General features: G+C 31.7%; 1 protein-coding gene across 1 annotated transcript; it reads left to right on the forward strand.

Annotated features, from left to right (window-relative positions):
* Positions 1-4,770: 4,770 nt before the first annotated feature.
* LOC133801429 (ribonuclease II, chloroplastic/mitochondrial) lies at positions 4,771-12,320 on the forward strand. The gene is made up of 15 exons (XM_062239635.1): positions 4,771-5,187; positions 5,492-5,651; positions 5,795-5,908; positions 6,035-6,112; positions 6,180-6,311; positions 6,466-6,687; positions 6,814-6,996; positions 7,370-7,432; positions 7,545-7,651; positions 7,733-7,882; positions 8,743-8,902; positions 9,991-10,386; positions 10,934-11,158; positions 11,650-11,835; positions 11,935-12,320. The coding sequence occupies exons 1-14, from the start codon at positions 4,913-4,915 to the stop codon at positions 11,767-11,769; spliced, it is 2,385 nt and encodes a 794-aa protein (XP_062095619.1). The 5' UTR covers positions 4,771-4,912; the 3' UTR covers positions 11,770-11,835; positions 11,935-12,320.
* Positions 12,321-23,679: the final 11,359 nt, after the last annotated feature.

Raw genomic sequence — 23,679 nt, forward strand, 5'->3', positions numbered from 1 at the left:
ATTTTATTTAATTAATTTGAAAGTTTTAGTGTTGTTTATTTTCTTAATCTTTTAAAATAATTTATTTTTCATTTTTAAGGATATAATTATTATTTTTAAGAAAAAAATATGTTTTCTTAAAAAAAATAGTTTTAATAAAAAGTGCACAATTTGGCAGTGATCAAAGTTTGGGGGGCAAAATTGCTACACATTGTAGTGTCACATTAACAGACAAAATGCCACATTATCAATCTGTTAGCTACCTAGGACGAAATCTAACTGAAGTCTCATATTTCAGTAGCGTGCATAGTTCGGGGGGAATTTTTAACATCGCGAATCATTCAGGATGTACAATCATATAGTGGTCATAGTTCCAGGGAAAAAATATTATTTATTATTTATTTTAATTTGTAATATGTCCACATATTTTTATATATATAGGTGATTAATTTAACTAAATCTTGCCAAATACTTTTTTTAGTTAATTAAATTTATATTAATATTTAACATATTACTTATAGTTATATATTTAATTTTGTAGTATATATTTTTATATCATTTAAATTTGTGAATTATATATTGAAAAAAAATCTATATGTTATACTTATATATAACTGAGAGCTATATGGAGGTAATGAGTAGGACTGATCATTGGGCGGGTTGGTCGGGTTACAAAGCATTTTTACCCGTCCAATGTCATATTCGGGTTAGGAAAAGTGAACCCGTAACTTGCCAAAATAAGAAAAAAATCAATTTAACTCGTCCAATAGTTTTGGCTGGTTGGTTGGGTCAACTCGCCAAAACTGAAGTGGTAGTGTGATTTTTTTTTTAAGATTACATTTTTGTAGTTTTTTACCTTTAAATACTAGTACTAATAGTGTAAAATTTATCTTTTTAAGACTAAAACAATATTTAAAATTTATAGTAAAAAAATAAAACAAAACTATATAATATATTTAAATGTATTAAAAATAGTAAGTTCTTAATTGGGTGGGTTAATAATTATTTTCAACCTGCCCAATATAACAATTGGGCGATTTAAATTTTTGTCGGTTTATTCAGATTGTGTTTTTTGGCGGTTTTTTTCGGGTTGGTTTGGGCGGATTATTCGGGTTGTAAAATTTTTTTGTACATCCCTAGTAATGAGAGCTATATAGATTTATTATCTATATGATTTGTACATCCCTAGTAATGAGAGGTAATGTAATTTCCTAGAATTATTTATATGATTTATATGAGAATAAGTGAAAAATATTAGGAAATTGAAAAAAAAAATTGATTTTTTTTTACAGTTTAAGTGATGGGCAATAACCATTAAGAGTGTCCTCATATATGTATATATATACTAGATAAAAACAACATGCAATAAGCAGGTTTGCTTAGTTTTATTTATAGAATTTATTAATTGTTTTTATTAAATTTATATTAATGACATATAAATTTCAAATAAATATCCTATTTTAATTAAATAATTTATTTATTTATATTTATTTTTGTTTAAGTTTATGTTTGTTCTAGTTTTTGAATTTGAGAGTGACAACAAGAGATTATATATTATATTTTTAATGTAATATTAAATATTATATGTAGATTTTAAAATTAAGTTTCTTGCTAGATTTAACAAAAAAAATAATTTGTTGCTAATTCGCAGTAGATTATATTATATGTTCAATATGATATTATTTTAATAAGTGAGTTTAAGTTTAATTAAATTTTATTTAAGTTATAAAATATAATTTTATTATTTTTAAATAATTATCATTGTAAAATACCTCAAAAATATCATATTTTAATTTGTTTAATTATTTATTATTTATAAATAATTATCATTGTAAAATATATCAAAAATATCATGTTTTAATTTGTTTAATTATTTATTATTTTTTAAACAATTATCATTGTAAAATATCTCAAAAATATCTTATTTTAAAAATTTTAATTATTTATTTTATTTAAGTTTAAGTGTTTACAAACTACCGTTAAATATAAGAATATTTTGTTAAATATAATAATATTCCGTTAAAGTTAACATTAAAAAATAAAAAACTTTTAAAACCAACAATTTTCGTTATCTACACACTTATTATATGGAAGATATATATATATATATATATATATATTTAGGTGAATTATACAAACATAATATTAAGAAATTGAGGAATTACCAAATGTATACAACAAAAGAATTATAATTTTCTATCATTATAAAAAATATTATAAAATTGTGCAAAATGCGGTAATATTTCGTTTTATTTATAGTCTTAAAAATTTAATTCTTATTTTTTTTAAATTATAAAACCTGAAAATAAAGAAGTACATATAAAAAAAACTTAAAAATCCCAAATAAACTTTTAAAACTAAAATAATTGTAAACTAATAAATCTAAAACTTGTAACAACTTTAAATGGGTACAAACCTCCAAAACTAAAAATAATCCTATACTTAAAACTAATAAAATCAAAATTTGAAGGAAGTTCTTGACACACCATCGACAAGGTTGAAGGAAGCTCTTGGTACACCGAGCTACAAGGTTGAAGACGATAAGAACTTGGCTGGGCAATGTGGTGGCAAGCTTGCGAGTTGAGGATGATGATGCGATTGTTAGACTTGTGATATATCATGATGAGTACAAAATCATATACAATCATACTCATCAACATCAAACATAATCATATTGTTGATCTAGATAAAATTTACATACCAACGTATCCTCTTCGTGTTCTTCTTGGCACCAAAAAAGTTATAATCCAATTTTTTTTAGGGCTTATATTTTTTTAGACTCTGTGTTTTGTCTCATTACCTGTTTAGATCCTGTATTTTCTAAAATAGTATAAATAGACCCCTAAATTCGATTTTGATCAAATTTTTTTTAACTAAAATCACAAATAATTCATCAAACTAACAACTTAGAACAAAAATACAGTCATTATGCCTATGAACTGTATTATTATACTCAATTTTTTGTTCATCAAAATCAGGTTTAGGAGCCTATATGAACCATTTTACAAAATACAGGGTCCAAAAAATAATTTGCTAAAACACATGGTCCAAACAAGTAATGAGTCAAAACACATGGTCTAACAATGTACAAGGTATAAACCATTTTTTTATGACTGTGTATATTGTAGTAATTTAGGATATCCCGCAAATTTATGCGAAATTCTAAATAATTTATAATGTCGAAAACAAGATTCAAACATATTGTTTCACACGCGTATAAAAAAAAATTAGCACTTCTGCAATAGACTGTTTGAACCATGTTTTAGACACTAATTATTCAGAATTTCTAAAAAAATTGCAGAATATCATAAATTACTATAATGTACACCGTCAAATGAAAAAAATGATATTATAATTATTCACGTGCCAAAAACACAAGGTTTTGATTATTAATTCAAACCGCCTAACTCAAAAAATAGTTTAAAACACATATATCGTGTGTTCTATAAAAATAGATAAATGTTAAAGATGAGCACCTTTGTTATTGGTGCAAGTTAATATTGGGTACTATATATTTCAATTAAATTAAATTTAAATTAAAATATGTGAGACACAATGCTAAATTGCGCCAATGTCAATATACTACGTCTTAGGGTGTTTGACATCCAGGGGTGCCTTATAGTAATACTCATAAAAATATTTTGGTGTAAAAAAAAAACTAAAACATACAAACAAAAAAAAATGCTAAAAATATATCTCAGAACAATTAAACATACAACAATGGTTTTCTATATGTTCTTTGTAAGCTAGTCTTTGGTATTCGAAGTTTTAAGAGCAAAGATATAGATAGGTGTGGTTATTCGACCTAATCCAATATTTTTGTACTAATCTAATCCAATTAAAAGTTGGATTTTAAAAATCATCATCTAATGCAATCTAATTAAGCATCAAAATCCAATTAATCCAATTATTCAGTTTTTTAATTGGATTTCAAGTTGGATCCTGATTTTTTTTTTCGAAACTAAGTTGGTACTTTATTTTTGATATTAACTTAAAAATATACAAAAATTCACTTAAAAATTAAACAACATCATTCATTTATGTTCAAATTACATAAAGTTATCAACCTTACAAGTTTGGTCAAACTAAAAGCTTGAAGTAGTATTGAAAATGAGAGATGAAGAGAATATATGTGTATTATTAGTGTTTTCTACTCTAATTAGGTGTGGAAGTGTATGAGGGAAGACTAATAGTTAGTTAATAATAATATTTTAAAAGAAATATAAATATTTTTTAATATATTTAAAGAAATATAAATAATTAAATATTTTTAATATATATTAAATGTAATTAGATTGGATCAGTTTTTAATTGGATTTTGACAGTGTTTCGTCATCCGATCCAATCCAATTAAAATCAAATTATTCAAATCCAATCAAATTTAATTGTAATTGGATATCCAATTTTTTGTAATTGGATTGAATTAGATTGGTTCGATGTAATTGGATTGAATTAGATTGAATCGGTGTAATTTGATTGGTTTTGATGTTGATATGATGACGTTTCTGGTTATAAAACAACATGAAATATATATGTCGTTCTCTGTTACTAAGGCATCTTAGATGATGTCGTTTTATCTTTAAAAAATATTGTTTTTATATTAATACGATACAGAAATGAATGTCGTTTTCTATCAAGGCGGTTCATTGTCGTATCTACTCATCTGATTCTCAGACGACAATTTTTTTTTCATGGTAATCCTAAACAGAAAGTTTGCCACACAAGCTGATGCTAGTAAGTTTACGAAAATACCCCTCTCCCCGGTTATCGTCGAATTGTTGTTTTCTTCTTCTTCTTCTTCTCTATCGTGAGTAAACGTCTCTCGTAATCCAAAACCCAAATCCTCAATTCCCAGTTCTCCACTCCACTCACCATTGCAGCCTTTTCTTACCTTGCTATGAAACCCTAGGCCTCTCTGCTTCAGCACTCTTCAATGGCGGTTCGAGCCGTCAACACCTGCTCCATCCTCCGCTCCGCTTCGTCCCCTCCTCTCTCCGCCTTCCGATGCCTCCCTTTCCATTTTAAGGCCTCTTACTTTCACGCTTACTCCACTTCCAAACTAGGCTTTTCATTACCCCTGTTATGCTCTCAAAGGAGTTTTATTGATCATGGCGGTGTACGGAGCTTCTCTGTTCATAGTCTGGTCGATTGCGTCATGGATGAGCTTCGAACCTCGCGAAGATGGAGGATAATTCGCGCGGCCTCCAAGTAGGTTTATGCTTATCTCATTTCTCGTTCTTTATTACTGAATTTTTCATTTACAGTGTTTGGATATTGAAACGACAAAGCTTAGTAATTGATTATATGAACTTGCTTCCTCTTAGGCTTGTATATGTTTTAGCTCTAGTTTTCATGTGGATTTACTTGTGAATATATTCTAACGTTGAATGATTCTGGAGCCATTTGGTACTCAACTAGTGTGGAAGTCTTGGCCATATTTTACAGTTTTTTTCTTCCTCCTGTTAATTTTTAGGACATGTATATAATATGGTTAGTTGGTGACTCTTTTCAGAGTAGAAATACCAGCAAAAGGAGATACTTTAGAAGATAGACTCGGAAAACGGACTATACAGAAAGGGTTGCTGTTAGAGTTCAAAAAGGATTCTGATAGAGTATTGCTTGCTGTTGCTCAGAAACCAGATGGCAAAAAGAACTGGATGGTCTCTGATCAGGTTCTAGTAGAAACAACTATTGCGGCATGTTGAATAGGTTGCTAGGAGTTGGAATTCATTGGTTCTTCTTTGAAATCTTAAAAAGTTTGATGTTGGTTTGTATTAACATTTTCTTTTTGGGTATTTGTTTTCCTTGACGACAGAATGGTGTAGTGTCATCCATTAAACCCCAACAAGTTACATATATTGTTCCAGGCATTGAAAACTTTGACCATGCAGATATTGGGGGCTTTATTCAGAAAGCTCAGAATAATTTGGTTCGTTTGGCAGAAACATTGTAGAAATATAAATTGTTTTTGTTCTTTTTAAAAATGTTGTAACTTGTAAAAAATTCTAGAAAAGGCAGTTGTATAGAGTTTCATTGCGTATTTTGTTTAGTACAGGATCCTGCATTGCTAGAATTCGCTTGGGTTGAGCTTCTTGAAAAAAATAAGTTGGTAACTACAGAAGAATTAGCTGAGGTATGATCCTATCCTAGCTTCATGGATATGCAGTTTTGTTCCTTCAGTGACTTTAGCTGTTCTACAGATGATTTTTGGTAGTGCGGAGCCTCTAGAGAGTTATTGTACCCATCTTTTGCTTTCGAAAGATGAAATATATTTCACAGTGATAGAGGCAAAAGGTTCTTGTTCTATGTACGGACCTCGACCTACTAATCAGGTACTTTTATGCAATGACCTAAAATTCTTTAAGTCTATTGGTTTGGTGGCAGTAGCTGAATTTTATGCTCCACTTATAGACTGGAGTGTCTGTCCTTGTTTTGTGTGTGCGCGTATATATTGCTAAGGTGAAAGCTCATCTGTTTTAAAAATAGGTGGAAGAGCTCCTTCGTAGGAAGCTCATGAAAGAGGCTGCTGAGAAAGAGCTGCAGGAGTTTGTTCAGTTATTGAAATCTGCCAAATCTATGCCTATGGATGCTAAACCTCCCAAATCAACTTGGCTGGGTGAAGAGAAAATCAGGCAAAAAATTGAGTCGCTTGAATTATATGCTATTGATGCCTGCAAAAGTGATGACCAAAAGAAAACTGCTGGATTGGTATCTCTATCTTGACTTGTTTATTTTGCTGTGAACTTGTAACACTTTTGTTAGACGTATTACTAGGATATTCCTCTTTTTGAGACATCTGTATCATATGTAACATACATTTTCCCACCTTGTTAGATTCTTAAAACAATGGGGCTAGCAAAAACAGCATCATCAGCAGTATATCTCCTCATAGATATTGGTTATTTTCCTGTTCATGTCAATCTTGAGCTGTTGAAGTTAGGTATCCATACTGATCATTCTGAAGTAATAATAGAAGCTGCAAAAAGTCTTCTGGAAGAGTCATCTGATCCAGATGAGGTCAGCCTTATAATTCAGATGTGACTACATAAAGGTTTTAGTTAGCAAGATATCTTGTTCAGTTATAATTTTGAAAACTTTCAGGTTTTAAAAAGTTACACAAATTGAAAATTGTAACTTGAGATTCTCTTCGTTATTTGAAATATTAATAATTATTGTTAGCATGCAAAACTTTCTGCTAATATCAGAATTGACATTCCTATGAATGTTAAGATGGTTCTTTTTGAAATGGACGGGTTAAAACTTTTCAAACAATTAATTCTGCAGTCAAAATTTTTGCACTAGCGTTTTTCTTCAACTAGAAGGAAAAGAAGATAGATGATCAACGCAAAACTATTTTTTGCCTGATGCTTATCGTGTTTTCTTTGTTTAGCATAATAGAAAAGATCTTACTCACCTGAAGGTTTATGCCATTGATGTTGATGAGGCTGATGAGGTAACTTGACCTTTCTTTTTTTCTGCAATTGTCTGTCAAGTATTTTAAACTTTGCCACAGAAAAAGTGGGACCTTGTCTATTTAAATGTGTAACTGGTATATAATTTGTCAGCTTGATGATGCCCTGAGCGCAACAAGGCTGCAGGATGGACGTATAAAAGTTTTGATTCATGTTGCAGATCCTACTAGATTTCTTGATCCAGGGAACATAGTCGATAGGTAAAAAGTAATCTTTTGAAACACTAAGAGACATAAAACTGTATTTGAATTTTACTTATTGCTAATCTATGTGTGGTTTAGGGCTGCAATGAAAAGAGGGACTTCAGTTTTTCTGCCCACTGTTACTTATCCTATGTTTCCGGAGATACTTGCCATGGAAGGAATGAGTCTGAAGCAGGGAGAGATTTGTAATGCTGTTACAGTCTCTGTTGTGCTGCATTTTGATGGCAGGTAGAAAGTTAATATTATTTTAATTTTGTATTAAATGCAGTTATATAGCTTTAGAATAGCATTAATTATTAGGATATCAAGGCATTACTTTTACCTGGATGTGTTAGAGATTGGAGTTATAGTACACCTGGATATGTCATGGTATTTGAATTAAGTTACTTCATGTTGAAAATGAGAATTATGGGAGACCTACATATGTCTTGAACTAATCTTCTTTATATTTCTAATTCCCTATGCACAGACTCCTGTTAAATTGCTTCCATTTATTATATGTTAACTTTCTATTTGGGATGCAATGGATTTTCATTTTTTATTATCACGTGAATTCTACATACAATGTTTACCAGCTGGATATAGGGAATAAGAAACATTTTATATGTACATGTAGTTAGACTAGTATTCTGATATACACCCATAGAGGGGATGAATTGGGATGAATAATAGAATATAGATAATAGAAGGGTATGTGGCATTTATAATGATGGGTAGTGAATGAGATGGAATAGAGTAGTATTTGTAGGAAAGTAAAGAGAATGAGAAGGGCATGAGAATTGTCTTGTAATTGAGCTTTGGCTCTTAGGAGAGTTGAGGTCTCTCGAATACCTCATCGTTACACTTTGTTCAATTAAACATCTATTTTCAGATCTTCCTATTTTCCATGTTCTTCTACTTTCAATCTTTCTTTGTTTTGCCTATTATCCTTACTTATGATCTGAAGATCCCTACTTGGGTAAATCATATTCTTGTACACCAATGAACGGTGATGAGTAATGGTATTTCTGTATATATCTCAGCCTATGGTTATTGATTTTATAATCAATTTTTCCTCAAAACCTGTCTCACTCTCTGTGGCTCTATAGTGTTGCAGAAGTGTCGGTGGAAAATTCAATCATTAAACCAACCTATATGCTGACGCATGAGAGTGCCTCTGAGCTGCTTCATTTGGATCTGGCTGAAGAGGTTGAGCTAAAACTTTTGTCTGAGGCTGCTACTCTGAGATTGCAATGGCGTTGCCAGCAGGTTGATTTTAGTGAACTAAATAAAGTTGTATAATTTAACTACCCAAAGTTTGCTGGATGTGTTTTGCTTTTCACGAGTCTAGAATTCTAAATTATTATTGATGGACAATCATAAGTTTAAAAATGACCAGTCATAGCTCTCATGTTTTTATATCTATAACTTACAAGGTGCTGTTCATCAAACTCAATAATCTAGAAAAACATTGTGAGAATCTTAAGATATCATAAGATCAAGAAGTAACTGAAGAAAAAAAAGTTGAACATTTTGTTTAGTAAGTTTTTTAATTTTTTTGTTACAAGTATTAATTCTGTTATGCACTTTTAAACGTAAGTGTTGTTAACAAGAAATGGAAATAGACAAAAAAATGCATATTGTTAAAATTAAACTACCCTTAGTTTAGTGAATGTGTTACTAACAGTGGTAGCTCAAACAGACGGGCATGTATTTGCTCCTACAAAGCCTGAGGTTCCAGTCCTTTCTGATCACTTATATTGCAATTGCAATTGTTATATTTCACTGCTTCTCAAATATTGTAGGGTTAGGCGAGGAACTATGATTTCAATCTTGGATCTGCTAAGTGAGTTGGGTGGATTTCTTAGTATTAAAAAAAGTTTAGGGAATCTTAAATTTGGTGCTTTGAAAAGTTGCATACACATGGTCAGACTGCTACTACATGCTTGGGGGTTACTTGAATCAAAATTGCCTTCCGGATAAGTCAAGTTATTATGATTAATGACATGTTCTACACTTTAAATTGAAAAGTCTATGTTGATTACTATGGTGTGTTCTCACACTCCTTATCTCTCCCAGGTGAAAGATTATAGGAAATAATTTTTTTACTTTTGTATTTTCTTTTCTCGTCTTCTTTGACAGATTTACTACTTCCATTAGTTAATTCACGCTATATGGTTTACAACTTATAATCTCCATTTGTCAGCAATTCTGAGAGTAGTATGTGATGTGAGCTCTGTGGAGTGAAGATATACTTTATACATTGTATGAAGTGGATATGGATTTATTGCAATATGTAGCTTGTCAATTTTTTCTGGGAATAATTTTTCTAAAGCCTACTATCTTTGCACGTGCAGGGTGCTATTGATGCAGCCAATTTAGAAACACGTATCAAAGTAGCTAACCCAGAGGATCCTGAACCTTTAATCAATCTCTATGTCGAAAACCAGGCAGACCCTACAATGCGGCTTGTTGCAGAGATGATGATTCTCTGCGGAGAAGCTATAGCTACTTATGGTTCCCGCAATAACATTCCCTTACCATACAGAGGGCAGCCACAATCAGATATTGACATGTCTGCATTTGCACATCTTCCAGAAGGACCTGTTAGAAGTTCAGCTCTGGTTAAAATAATGCGTGCAGCTGAAATGGATTTCAGGAATCCCATCCGCCATGGTGTTTTAGGGATTCCTGGTTATGTTCAGTTTACATCTCCCATCCGTAGATATATCGATCTCCTGGCTCATTATCAGGTCAGTTCCATCAAATCATGTACAGAAATAGAAGGCTCCTCAATTTTGTAAACTTCATTGTTTCAGTTCAGTGAATTTCTCTTCTTGAAAAGCGGACTTGCATGTTTTTTTTTTGCCTTTTTGTCTTCCCAAAAATGAAAGGTAAAACTAAAGAGAATAAGATGGTAACTTTTTCCACCACACTTGCTGAATATAATATATGTGCCTTGTTTCCTTTTGAGAACCGAAACTGAGCATTATCTAGTACTAGTAAGATTATTAGCTAGAGGAGAGTTTGAAAATTATAAAGTTTTATCATGAATTTTTTCCTTCTTCCAGTTCAAACCATCTAATTACATTGGAATGTTGAATGGCAGTGTAAAATATCTTATTATTGTTGTATTTGTGTTCTCACATTATGGTGTAAGTTGTAATTCCTTGAAGTATATCATGTATTGTATTCTTTTTTTTTTTTTTTGAGGGGTGTGTTGCATTACATGTTTTGTAACAAACTCTTGAAAATGTTGGTTCATGGGGTATTTTAAATACTTTTTAAGTGTGTTTGCAGATTAAGGCATTTCTTAGAGGTGAGTCTCTTCCATTTTCGCCTGGTCAGCTTGAAGGAATGGCCTCTATCATAAACATGAATACTAGAGTGGTAAGGAGACTCAGCAACATCAGTCTTCGGTATTGGATTATAGAATATCTTAGAAGGCAACCAAAAGAGAGAAAATACCACGCATTGGTTCTTAAGTTCATTAAGGATCGCAATGCAGCCATAATGTTAACTGAGGTAAGCTTATAACAGATTATGAAACTTCCTTTTCTTACACTTTTGTAGAGATTGTGTGGTTGTATAAAATGATTAAAATCTAGTATGTATGCATAAAGTAAGATAGATACGTGGACCAATGAAAGGGACAAAATAGTTAAAGTTGTGGACCTATTTCATATATATATCCCATTGGAAGGGTTCTATTACATTTTCTCCACCGTGGGCATCAACCTAATTGACTTCGAATGGCTTAGCCTTAAACTTTAGTACTTTTTTTTTATAAAGGACAATGTCACTTTGATTTGAACTAACTATGGATATAGCTTGCATTTCTATTAAAAAACAGTATAAAAATTTGTACGGTGGGTATTTCTACGTATTTCAACTATGGTTAGGTATTTACCCTTCTTTCCTGTCTCCAAACTTTTTTCTTTTGGTACGAATTTGTAGTGTCCTCATGAATATACGAGTCATTTCGGGACACTCATTATTAACTTTAACCTCTGCAGGTGGGATTCCAAGCATCTGTGTGGGTGTCTACCGCACAGGTTGGAGACGAGGTAGAGGTTCAGGTAGAAGAAGCTCATCCACGAGATGATATAATTTATCTCAAGGAAGTTGCTAGTTAAGAATTATAAACAGATCCTAAACATTACCAAAGAAACAAAATTACCCTGCAATGATCTCTACTACAAGTAAGCACAATTTCCTTCTTACCATCATTCGAAAATGCATTTGTTGATCCTTCATAATTGTTTCGAGGCTAAAAGATCCTTTTATGTGGTTCGGGTCAGATCATTTTTGTGTGGAACAAACCGAGTTTCGGCTCAAGCAGGTTCTACCTATGACGGTGGCTATATCAAAACCGAGCAGGATGAAAAATTCTTCACCGAACCTGTTCTGATAATCCACCATGCCTAACAAGAAACCGCAACGAGTGTTCTCATCGATTTGTGACCCGACTTGTTTTTAAACAGGCAAAAACATCAAGTTCTTGAGATAATGGTCACTGTGTTTGCGCAAGCAAAGCAATACCCATTCTTTAGTCTTTTTGTGGCCAAATAGTAAGGTTTTAAGTTATCTGATCAATAATGTATAGCAGAAAAATGTTATAGTCACATGATTATTGTTGTATCAGAGCTTGATCATTAATTTCCGATGTGATATATTTGTTTATACACTTCAGAAAGTACTATTACTCAGCAAGAAAAACAAAAATGAGGAAGTAATAATGAGTGAAACAACAATCGAGGGAAATATGGTCAAAGTAAAGTTCTCATATGAATATAGGGTTTTTGATAGATGAAAAGTAAATAATAATTGTATAGTATACAAATACAAGCCGTATTGAATTGTTTCATTCTCTTAACGTGGCTTCTCACAATTAAGATTCTTCACGAGCAATTATCTGTTTGGGAGAGTCTGGAGTTTTCAGTTCAAAAGGGTACTGACTCACTGACCTCATTCGTTGTTAGGTAGGGTAAGGTTACTCACGCTCAACATCAACAATGAAAACAAATAATGAAATAACTTGTGTGGTTACTAAAACGAGTTAGGGGTTACTTTTGTCTCCAATCTTCGTAACCATCTTGGCCCCCATTGGGGGCTTCTTCAGAGGTGGTGGTTGTGGTATTGGTAGTGCCAGTGGTTGTGGCTGTGGTAGTGGTTGGTCCTCTCCACTCTTTAGAATAGTTGCTAGGCACCTAATGAGGGGTTTTGTTTTTTTCTATTGTTAGGGTCCTTTTTAGTAAGGTAGACAGTAAAGGATCTGACAAATTTTACTTTGATAGTCGGTTAAAAAAATTTGAAGAGTCAAAGAGTAAATCAAAATTCTCAAACTTTGATAGTCGGTTAAAAAAAATTTGAAGAGTCAAAGAGTAAATCAAAATTCTCTTTGAGGCTAACACCATATATGGTATTGCACCATAACTAAATCTAAATAATGTTAGCACTATATTTTTTTTCCATTCCAACCACAACACCAAAAAATATATTCTTTATCATTTTATCTTATATATATAAAAGAATATATATATTTATTATTAAATACTAATATAAAAAACAAAATAGTATTGCTTTTTATTTTTGTCGTTGTTGCTACAGTACCCCACCATATTTGGTAGGGTACTGTAGCTTGACAGTATAATAATGGGATAAATAGAGTTGAGTTGGATTTTATTTTATGCATTTTTAACTCTATATTTGTTATTTTGCAATCCAATTGAAGCTAGATCCTTTCATAAGCTTTTAAAGCTCTAAAAAATCACTTCTCAAAACTTACTAGTATGAAATAAGTAAAAAAATTGGTAAGGAATTTTACCTATTTTTTTCGGTGGGATTAATTGACAAAGCTGGGGGCAGGTAACTTAGTCATATACACTTTGACATGTGCAGAGATTTATACTATGTCGCTATCTCTACCCAAACCAAAACAAAGCATTGCTCACCCTCTCCCATTACCCAAATAGAAAAAAGAAAAAAGCATGTATCGAATTATTGTTCATAAATCACATCTGAAAATGACACATTATTAAGGAATGAGGTCCAATATTAGTCCAGCAAAACCACGTTTGAGCAATATTTCTCATGAGGAATGATCCTTATACCAGTTGTTCGCAGACAATGTCACTCCCATTTTGGTACCTTCAAACCTAAACCTACTCATTTGCTTAGCCATGTCCTCTTGTTTTCTTAATATAACAATGCCACAAATAAGAGAATAAATTTTGATTCAACCATGAGACTAAAAATGCCCTTCTAGTAGTATCCATAGTCTCTTGTCAATATTAGATATATATTTATAAAGGGTTCATATATTTTTAGACCTGTATTTTGTCTCATTACCTGCTTTGACCATATGTTTTGACAAATTACTCTTTGGACCCTATGTTTTGTAAAATAGTTCAAATAGAACCCTAAACCCGATTTTGATCAAAGTTTTCTCAACTGAAATCACAAAGAATTTACCTAACTAACAATTCAGAACAAAAATAAAATTATTCTACTTAAAAACAGTGTTGTTATATTCAATTTTTTTCTTCATCAAAATTGAGTTTAAGGGTCTATTTGCACCATTTTACAAAATATAGGGTCTAAAAATGAATTTTTTAAAAGAGAGAGTCTAAACAGGTAATCGGAAAAAACATAAGATCCAAAAAAGTATAAACTCATTTATAAATGAGACTTAATCGTAACATAGTGTGGAGTGAGATGTATATCATTGGTAAAATTGAAAGTATATACCTCTTGGAATGGGACAAGGGAGGAACACTCCCATGTGCATAGCCAAATTCAAATCACCAAGAAACATTTTGTTGTGTTCAAATTAGAGGTGAAAGCCAGCCATATATGAAAGATAGCGTGTGGTATAGACTATGTACATATATAATATGATCACTTTACATTTGAATATATAACACAAAATAGTAATGAGGTTCATTTATGTCTGCAATTACTATTCTCACCAAAATATAGTAGGCTATATTATTAAACCCATCTAAACAATGAGAACACCTCCATCAAATTCCATGGTCAAAATAAAGTCTAATCAATACTCAAAAACCTAATGACTTAAATTAGTATTTTTATAAAATGAATGTGAAAGCACACTAAACTACACATGTACATACATGGTTAGTGGTTACTACTATACTATGCTTTAAAAAGGAAATTAGAGAGTCAAGACTCTTGTAAGTGATGCAGAGAAGTGAGGGGAAAGATCACATGGATTCAAAAATGAGAATTGAATCATAAAGAGGTGAAATTAATGTTGGGTCAGAAAAAAAATTAAAAAAAAAAAACTATGAAATATTGGATTTGTATTGTCCCCTTTGGTGTTTGGTCTTTGGCCTTTGGCCATTGATAAGGTTCCACTTCCATTCACATGATCATGCATGTTGTTGTTGATCTTTCAAATCAGCCCATCCACTCTTGCTCCTAGTTTTCTTGACAATCTTCCCTTCTCATGTGGGCACTATATATTACTATAAATAAATATATATATATATATAATTATATGTATATGTATATGTATATTGTTTAAATACAAAGTAGAACAATTCATTACTTGTCAATATACATATATTTATATGTGGTTGCATCTCAAAGTAAATGGTCTAAATGGTCTCGTTTATTGTGGGGGGAGAAATTATAAAATAGAAAATAATTATTTTTCATTTATTATCTTCTCATAAAATTCTTTCTAGGAATTAAATCAAAGGGTTCTTATTTTCTTTTAGTAATTAAATTTTCATTATTGTTTGGTACAAATCATAAACTTGAAAATTACCCACATTTAAGATTAATTAACCAAAAATACCCACTAAATACATTTAGTTTAATATTACTCATTTTTATAATCACATTTTCCATAGTACTACATGAAAAGTACACTGTTGTAAGTGTTTGAACAGAAAATGAGTATAATAGGAATAGTTACTAAAATATTGAATATAAAAAGAAAAAGTTTCAAAATATGACTACGAATAAGAAATGATCACTTAACATAGATACGCTAATTAATTTTTACTATATGGATCAAAGTTGATAAACTCAAACAAAAAATATGGGTGTATATAACTCTTTAAGGAAAACGTATTTGATATGTAAGTTATAATAAGTTCAATATTTTCTAACATATAAATTGACAATGACCTTATAATTTTTTTACTATATCTTAAACTCAAATAATGGCTAATAATAATAAAAATGTAGAGAAAATAAAAATTGAGGGAGGCTTGAACCCTTAAACCACAATGTGGTTGTAATGCCCCAAATTTCCTAATGAGCTTTAGGACCTTGATTAGGAGGCCGGGAGGGCCATAATTGATTTATTATGTATTTAATGATTATATGCATGTTTACGTGAATTATATTATTATATGATGGTGAATGCATGCATATGGGAGTATTTATTATTATAAGGGTATTTTGGTAATTTGGCCACTGTGGACGTAATTGTATATTTTGGGTGCATGGTTGTGATTAATTAATATAGCCACATTATAAGGTGGATTGGTTCGAGCTAATCGGCATGAGACGATCATGAGATGTAAGTGTTCGGTCTAGTCATAACGGGTTTAAGTTCGGGGCTCGGGGTGAGTCTTGGGGTCATTTTGATGACTAGAACATTACCGGGAATAAAAGGGTAATGAGATATGATTTATTGGTATTTGAGAATATTGAGAATAGTGGGAATTGGAGGGTGTTAATTATAATTAACGAGATAGGCGGGAAATGACGATTTTACCCTTGGGAGTCTTTGGAAGCCTTTATTTGACCTAGGGGCAAAATAGTCTTTTCACCCCTAAGATATATATCAATTCAAGGCTGTAGAAACCTTTAGACCAAAACAGAGCATCCTCATCTTCAGTCCTTCTCTCCTTCCCGTACACCATTTCTCCTCTTCCATCCTTTGGAATTTTTGAGAGCCAACTTGAAGAACCAAGCTAGGAGGTCAAAGGTGGGAGCTTAGGAACTTAGTTCAGTCATTGAAGAGGACTCAAATCCAACTTGGGGTAAGGTTTCATTCAAGAACTTAAGCTTTACTCTGTTTTTCAAGTTAGTTTTCAGTTGGGAATTTGAGATGTTAGTTATGAGAATTCATGGAAGTTCTTGTGTAAGATTGCTTGGGTTTTGATGAGGGTGTGATGTAGATGAGGTTTGGGGGTTGAGTTTGATGTTTTGATGATGTTTGGGATTGATTTGGAGGTTTGTTTTTCAAGGAAAATCGCAGAGGAGAAGACCAGAAGAGTTTCTGGTCTGCTGATGGCGCCCCAGCGCTAGGCAGAGCCGATTCTAGTGCTCTCTGACTTTGGGGCAGCGCCATTGGGCAGCGCCTAGGCGCTAGTGCACTTTCCAGCAAGCATATTTTAGGGCTCGGGAGGACTTTTAAGGCTCGGGGGTTGGTTCCTTTACCCCGTTTGGGTAGATTGAGAGTCCCGAGAGTGTGGGATGAGTCCCGGGAGTGAGGTTTTGGATTATAAACCTTTCTATGATTTATTTTATTGATGGGATTCCATATTTGGTTATGAATAGGTGACCGCTAAAGGACCAAATGATTGATCGTTCTCAAGGGTCGTTCTTTTACTAGTTCTAGCTCGACTTTGAGGTAAGAAAACTGCACCCTATGTATATGTGACATGCATGGCTATTATTGATGCATGTTGGTTGATTATTACGTATGACATGCATGGTTATTATGATGCATGTTGGTTGATTAATGAGTATGACATGTGTGGTTATTATTGATGCATGTCGGTTGATTATTATGTATGACATGCATGGCTATTCTTGGTGCATGTTGGATTGCTGGATATATCGCATGTGATGCATGAGAAACATGTGATTAGGACATGCTTTGTATACTGGGTATGATATTGTTCAAAGCTTGAGCCTCTGTGGTTGTGCATGGTCCTAATTGTACTGGTATCTGTTAGTAAGCATGCTAAATACATTGTTTATGGATATTGTACATGCGATATATGTTTGGTGGCATGGCTTACTTGTGTATGGCGCTGACTTATTAGTCAGAATCGACAATGGTGTCAGATCCGTCTGTGAAGCTGTGACTTATTAGTTAAGTTCACCACGGGCTGAGCACTGGTCGTGTTTTACCGACCCAAGGGTCAGAAGTGGCAGTGCGTTGTGAACGCCGGGCCAAATAAAGATTAGATCTAATCAAGGTCGGCATTGAATGACTCATATGGGGTATTAATGCTGGACCGACCGGAAGGTCAATGAGAACTTATAAGCGCTTGCCTGGTCTACGACCAGATGACTATAGCCAAGGTATATGACCCCGGTGACCGTTTGTCACATGGCTAAGGGACGTTGTCCATAGTTTCGACTCTAGAGTCGTGAGGAAGGTTATGTTGGTGACTAATCACCTTGCACCTGTCCTAATCAAACTTATGAAAGGATCATTTATCAGATAAGCCCTGGTGACCCTATCGTCACATGGCTAGAGGGAGCGATGCTCATTATTGTGACTTTTGGCTATTGTCACCTATCTGTATGGACCGATGGTCCGAATGGTTACTATGGTTATTGTTGATATTATATTATGTTATATTGTGTTTTCTTGTTGGGCTTCAGCTCACGGGTGCTACGTAGTGCAGGTAAAGGCAAGAGGAAGCTAGACCATCCTTGAGTTGGAGAGCTTAGGTGATGACGTGTACATATGCAGCTGCTCGTCCACCACGGCCGAGGTTTAAAGTGGAACTAGGGTTGAACCATGTTTTGCCGCTTAGAACGGCCTATTGTAAATATTTTCTGTAATAAACTCTGAAATTATATTTTCGGGATCCCAGTGTATATATTAAACGTTCTAGTCAAACGTTACATCTTAACCAAAGTTTTTAATCCCTAAACCGCTAATCATACTTAGTTCACGATTTTGGCCAAATTACTCGATTAGCGAGTTTAGCACTGTTTGCAAGGCACACCGTAACGGTCCCTGGAGTTGGGGCGTTACAACTTCCGTACTTTATATTGATATAAGTACTAGAAGTAGTTTATTTTTTATTTATTTATTTTGAGAAACAAAAAAAAAATTCATTGATAAAGAGACAAACCTTAACTGCCCAAAGATCATACAAATACTAATATGGATATGTAAATATCATCTCACGACTAAAAATATTTGTCATAATAATTTTATTTTCATGAACTTTAAAAAAAAAAAAAAGAACTAGAATTGGATTTATGATACAATTACTATAAAAAAAAAAAACAAAGTTTTGTCGGCGAAAAAAATACAATTTTTGGTACGCTTAAAAGTCGAGGATTTTTTTGAGTGTATTGAAATTGATTTTATTTCATTATAAGTTGAATGATTATGATATATGAATGAAAAGTATATCTTATATGTGGACCATAACCAATACTCAAAGAGAACTACATGATTTTTAAATTTGTATTAAGTTTAATTTATGTGATCAATAAAAATAATGTGAATTCATTACTCATTTGTCATTTCAATTATTGTCTTAAAATAACAGTGAAAAAGAAAACCCTCCAATTTCCATAAGTACATTTAATTACATAAAAACGTATATAAGTAGCAATATCAATTAATTTCTTCATTCATTTTGATATAAATTCCCAAATTATGTCAGAAGTTTCTATGAAAAGTGCAGGGTTTTTCTACATTAATTTCAAAACTTTTAAGAAAAGATAACTGACTATTAAGAAACTTATTATAGAGTCCTTTTTTGTAGTATAAGTTTTATAAATACAGCATATACAATATGTGTAATCTAAGCAAATAAATGTCTTTTATTTTAATTATTTACTCAACTCACCCACATGAAAAAAAAAAAAAGAGAAAAACTAGGAGGGAAAAATGAATGTATATATAAACATATATTTCTAGTATTATATATATATAATAATAATAATGAAAGTCAAACTAATTAACTAGGTACAATGATACAAACAATTAGTTTATAAAAAAAAAAATTAAACTTGAAGAGTCAACAGATGAAGCCAAATAAGAAAAACAAAATTTCTATATCAAATTTGCATGCATGTTACTATATTCTTTAATAATTTTGTATATATGTATGATTTACAAAATGAAGTCTCTACTAATTAAAATTTGTCTTCGAATATATATATATATAAACTTTCACTCACTGACAAATTCAATTCAATGCTTATTTTAGTGAAAGGTAGAACAAGAGAAACCTCTGATTTTCAAGTGTACGGACTAATACTATAAGGGCAATTGTGAGACACAAAGTACTGTCCTTTTCCCTAATAACATAACCAAAAAATATTAATATTTTGAGACTTATTCTTTTTTGGCATGGCTTTCTATAACCCCTTTAATTAATTATTTAATACTTATTAATTTAAATAAGAAATTGTTTAAGTATGCATATTAGACTTATTATTGTTTGTATAATTAGTTAAGTTGGTTATTGAATGCAAAATATCTTATTAGTTAACTAATATGTGTATGGTTAAGTAGTTTATTACTTAGGTTTGAAACCATATAATTGCAACTAAAATTTTAAAGGAAGAAAACCTAAATAATGATTTCAATGATTTGGGTTAGCAATAAGGAAACAAAATATAAATTAGATTAGAATATCTCATGCATATGTATATGGTTATAATTAATTAATTTAAATCTTGCTTAAAAAGTATGTATATATATAAATATAGGGAGAGACTTTCTTTAAGTTAAAGTATAGAATAGCTAATGATTAGAGCTATCTTAGTGGAGTGATCATGATCTCTCATCAAAAGTAATCCTCCTAACAATAAAATCAAATAAGATTTTCTTATTGAATCTAAGCAAAGATAATCATAGATTTGCATGTGAATATATATTATAATGAGTTTAGATCCCAAGAAGAGTTTTTGTGTATATTTTGACCGTAAACATGCAAAGTCAACAAATTCCCCACACCAAATAATTATTTAGAAATTAGAATGAGACAAATTTTGTTTAGTTTGCATAACCCTATATATAGATATATAAACAAATTGTATTTGTTTAATGTTTTTGCTTATCTTTTTCTCATTGTTTTAAGGAACTTTGTTAGTTTTCGAGTCTTTTTAGCCGAAAGCCAAGCACAAGAGTATTTTCAAACAAACATTGCCATAAAATAAAACACTTCTGATCTAGCTCTCTATCACACACATACAATAATATATATTTATATGTATATATATATTAATAATTAATTTTGTTTATATATTCTTAACTATTATTCTTTGTTTAGTTTCCCCAAGATTATAAAAATGACATAATACATAATGAAGTTGACGTCCAATGCGGTCAAACTTTAATTATATGACATACTTCTCTGGCCTATGTTCATAATTCTTCCTCTTTATGTTGCAATATATATATATATATAATATAAGGGCATAGACTTAATTAATCCGAGGATGATCACCACATTATTAATGACATTGTTGGTTTCTCATTAAAATTTTTAACCTAATAAACTATGTGGGAGAATTATATCTAGGGATGCACATTTTCTCTATGGGGACGGAGCCTTGCGGGAAGGGGCGGGGAATCCTCATCTAAATGGGAAATGAGGCGAGGAAATGGATAATTTCAAATCCCCAAATGTTAAATGGGGCGGGAGCGAGGATGGCACTCTCCGCCCCCGACGGACCTCGTTTAAATTTTTATCTATTTTCGTAATATTTTTTACTTATTTTATATTGTTCTTTATGTGTTATTGTAGTATATTAATGACTTTTTTAATACTTTAAATTTTATTTGAGATAATACTTAGTATTTCAAATCATAAATATCATGTGATATTTTAATTTATATATTTCCCATTTTTATTCTAAAATTTTAATTTAAAATTTATTTTTTAAATAAATGGGTTTTCGGTGGGGATTCCCCGATAAAGAATAAGCGGTGATGGGGATTAAAATTGTAAACGGGGACGGGGGAACAATCGCCACTAATTTCTCACCCAGTGTGCATCACACTAATTATATCTATATATATATTATTGTGTGTAAAATTAAGGATTCTTTAATTTATATCGGTTAAAAAAGAAAAAAATTGCTGGGACTTTTTCATAAATACATATTTTTATGTTATTTTAATATATTTTTATGATCTTTATTTTTTTTTCAATTTTACCAACTCAAGTTTTAAAAAAATACAATTTTAAAATTTCATATTTATAGAAATACGGTTTCATAAAAACAACCAAGAATCAACTAAAAAATAACTTGATAGCAACTCATTATATCATCCCAAAATTAACTAAAAAAAACATAAAAACAATACAGTGAAAAATATGCTTTAGAACAACTAAACATCAACTAACAAACAAAAACCTAAAATTAACTAAAAAAACGGCTTGAAAATAACACAAATAAAGAAGAAAAAAAACATATTGGGCTACCCAAGAAATTGGGCTCAGATAATGATTCTACCCAAGAAATTGCTCAAAGATGTTGAAGCGATATGTAGGACCTTTCTTTGGAAAAGTTTCTTAGACTCTCATATTTCAGGGTTGATTGCTTGGGAGAATATTTGTTTATCAAGGGCTGCAGGTGGCTTGGGTTTTCGGAGGATACATGATTGGAATTTGGCTGCCATGGGAAAGTATGTTTGGGCAATTGCCAAGAAGAAAGATAATCTATTTGTCAAGTGGATAAATAGTGTCTATTTGCTTAATCAAAATTGGTGGGATTACAAGTGTCCCACGGATTGCAGTTGGTACTGGAAGCGTTTAGTTGCTGTGAAGGATAGTTTCAAAGTGAAAATTTCTCATGATTCTTTCTTGTCTCAGATATATAATATCAAACTTGGTTTAGACTTGCTGATCCCTCAAGAATCTAGAGTGCCATGGAGGAAGTTTGTTTGTGATAGATTTATTACTCCCAAGCATCGATTTATTATGTGGTTAGTCATGTGGGAGCGTCTGCACACAAAGGACCGAATTGTTAAATATAATCCCAATCTTGATCAGGTTTGTTTGTTGTGTGGGAAAGACAATGAAAACATTGACCATCTCTTTTTCAAGTGTACATACAGTAAGAGGTGTTTAGAAGCTATCAAAAGTTGGCTTCATTGGAATGCACAACCCATCAATCTTACCCGTCTCCTGCATTGGATTTCTCATGCCAAGCATGTATCGAGTACATATAAAAGCATGCTGTTTTCTGACAGTGTACCATATCTGGCGAGTAAGAAATGATGCACTTTGGAATCACAAGCTTTGGCAAGTTCACCATACAGTTAGTAGAATTCAAAATGACTGTAAATTTCGTTTACTTAGTGTGTTGCCATGTAAAGCCTCTAGGAAAGATAGAGAGTTTATTAACAGATTGTTTTGAATTGATTTGTACAGAATTAAATAGGGGTTAGTTGACTTGTTCTAGCAACCCTGTTCGGGTTAGTCTTGGGTTTCTTGTATCTGTGTTGGGTGTTCATAGGCTTGGCTTGTAATTGTTTGTTTGAGCAATACAATGATCTTTCATCAAAAAAAAAAAAAAAAATACAAAACCATTTCACTCATGGCATTGATGAATTCAAATCAAAATGTGTAACATAAAATCTACACATTACTGGGTCATATTTGGGAGTTACAAATTTGTAACTGATTTTGTAACTCCAAAATATGTTACATTTTGGCACACACATGTGTCCAATTTTGTAACTCTCAATTATATGTTACAAAGTGTGGTAAATCACATTTTGTTACATTATTTAATATAATATTATATTATATGAAATAATATAACATTCCCCCACTAGATTGAATAAGCACTTTTGTAACACTTATTTAATCAATCAAACATTATATTAAAATATAATATTCCCCCACTTGATTAAATAATTACTGTAACGCCCTACTAGTCAGGGACTGTTACACTGTGTATTTTAAATAGTGCTAAACTCGCTAAACGAGTCATTTGGGCATAACCGTGTAACTAAACGTGATTAACGATATGGGGTTAAATTTTTTTGTCAAAGGTACTAATGTTTCACTAAAACGTTTACTTCATACCTGGGACCCCAAAATACATTTAAAAAAGTTAATTAC

The sequence above is a fragment of the Humulus lupulus genome, chromosome 9 (assembly GCF_963169125.1).
Source record: "Humulus lupulus chromosome 9, drHumLupu1.1, whole genome shotgun sequence".
Classification (NCBI taxonomy): Eukaryota; Viridiplantae; Streptophyta; class Magnoliopsida; order Rosales; family Cannabaceae; genus Humulus; species Humulus lupulus.

Coding starts and splice junctions, on each gene's coding strand:
- LOC133801429 (XM_062239635.1), top strand. CDS start 4,913: ATGGCGGTTCGAGCCGTCAACACCTGCTCCATCCTCCGCTCCGCTTCG. Junction 6,312..6,465: donor GACCTCGACCTACTAATCAG/GTACTTTTATGC, acceptor TTTTAAAAATAG/GTGGAAGAGCTCCTTCGTAG. Junction 7,433..7,544: donor ATGTTGATGAGGCTGATGAG/GTAACTTGACCT, acceptor ATAATTTGTCAG/CTTGATGATGCCCTGAGCGC.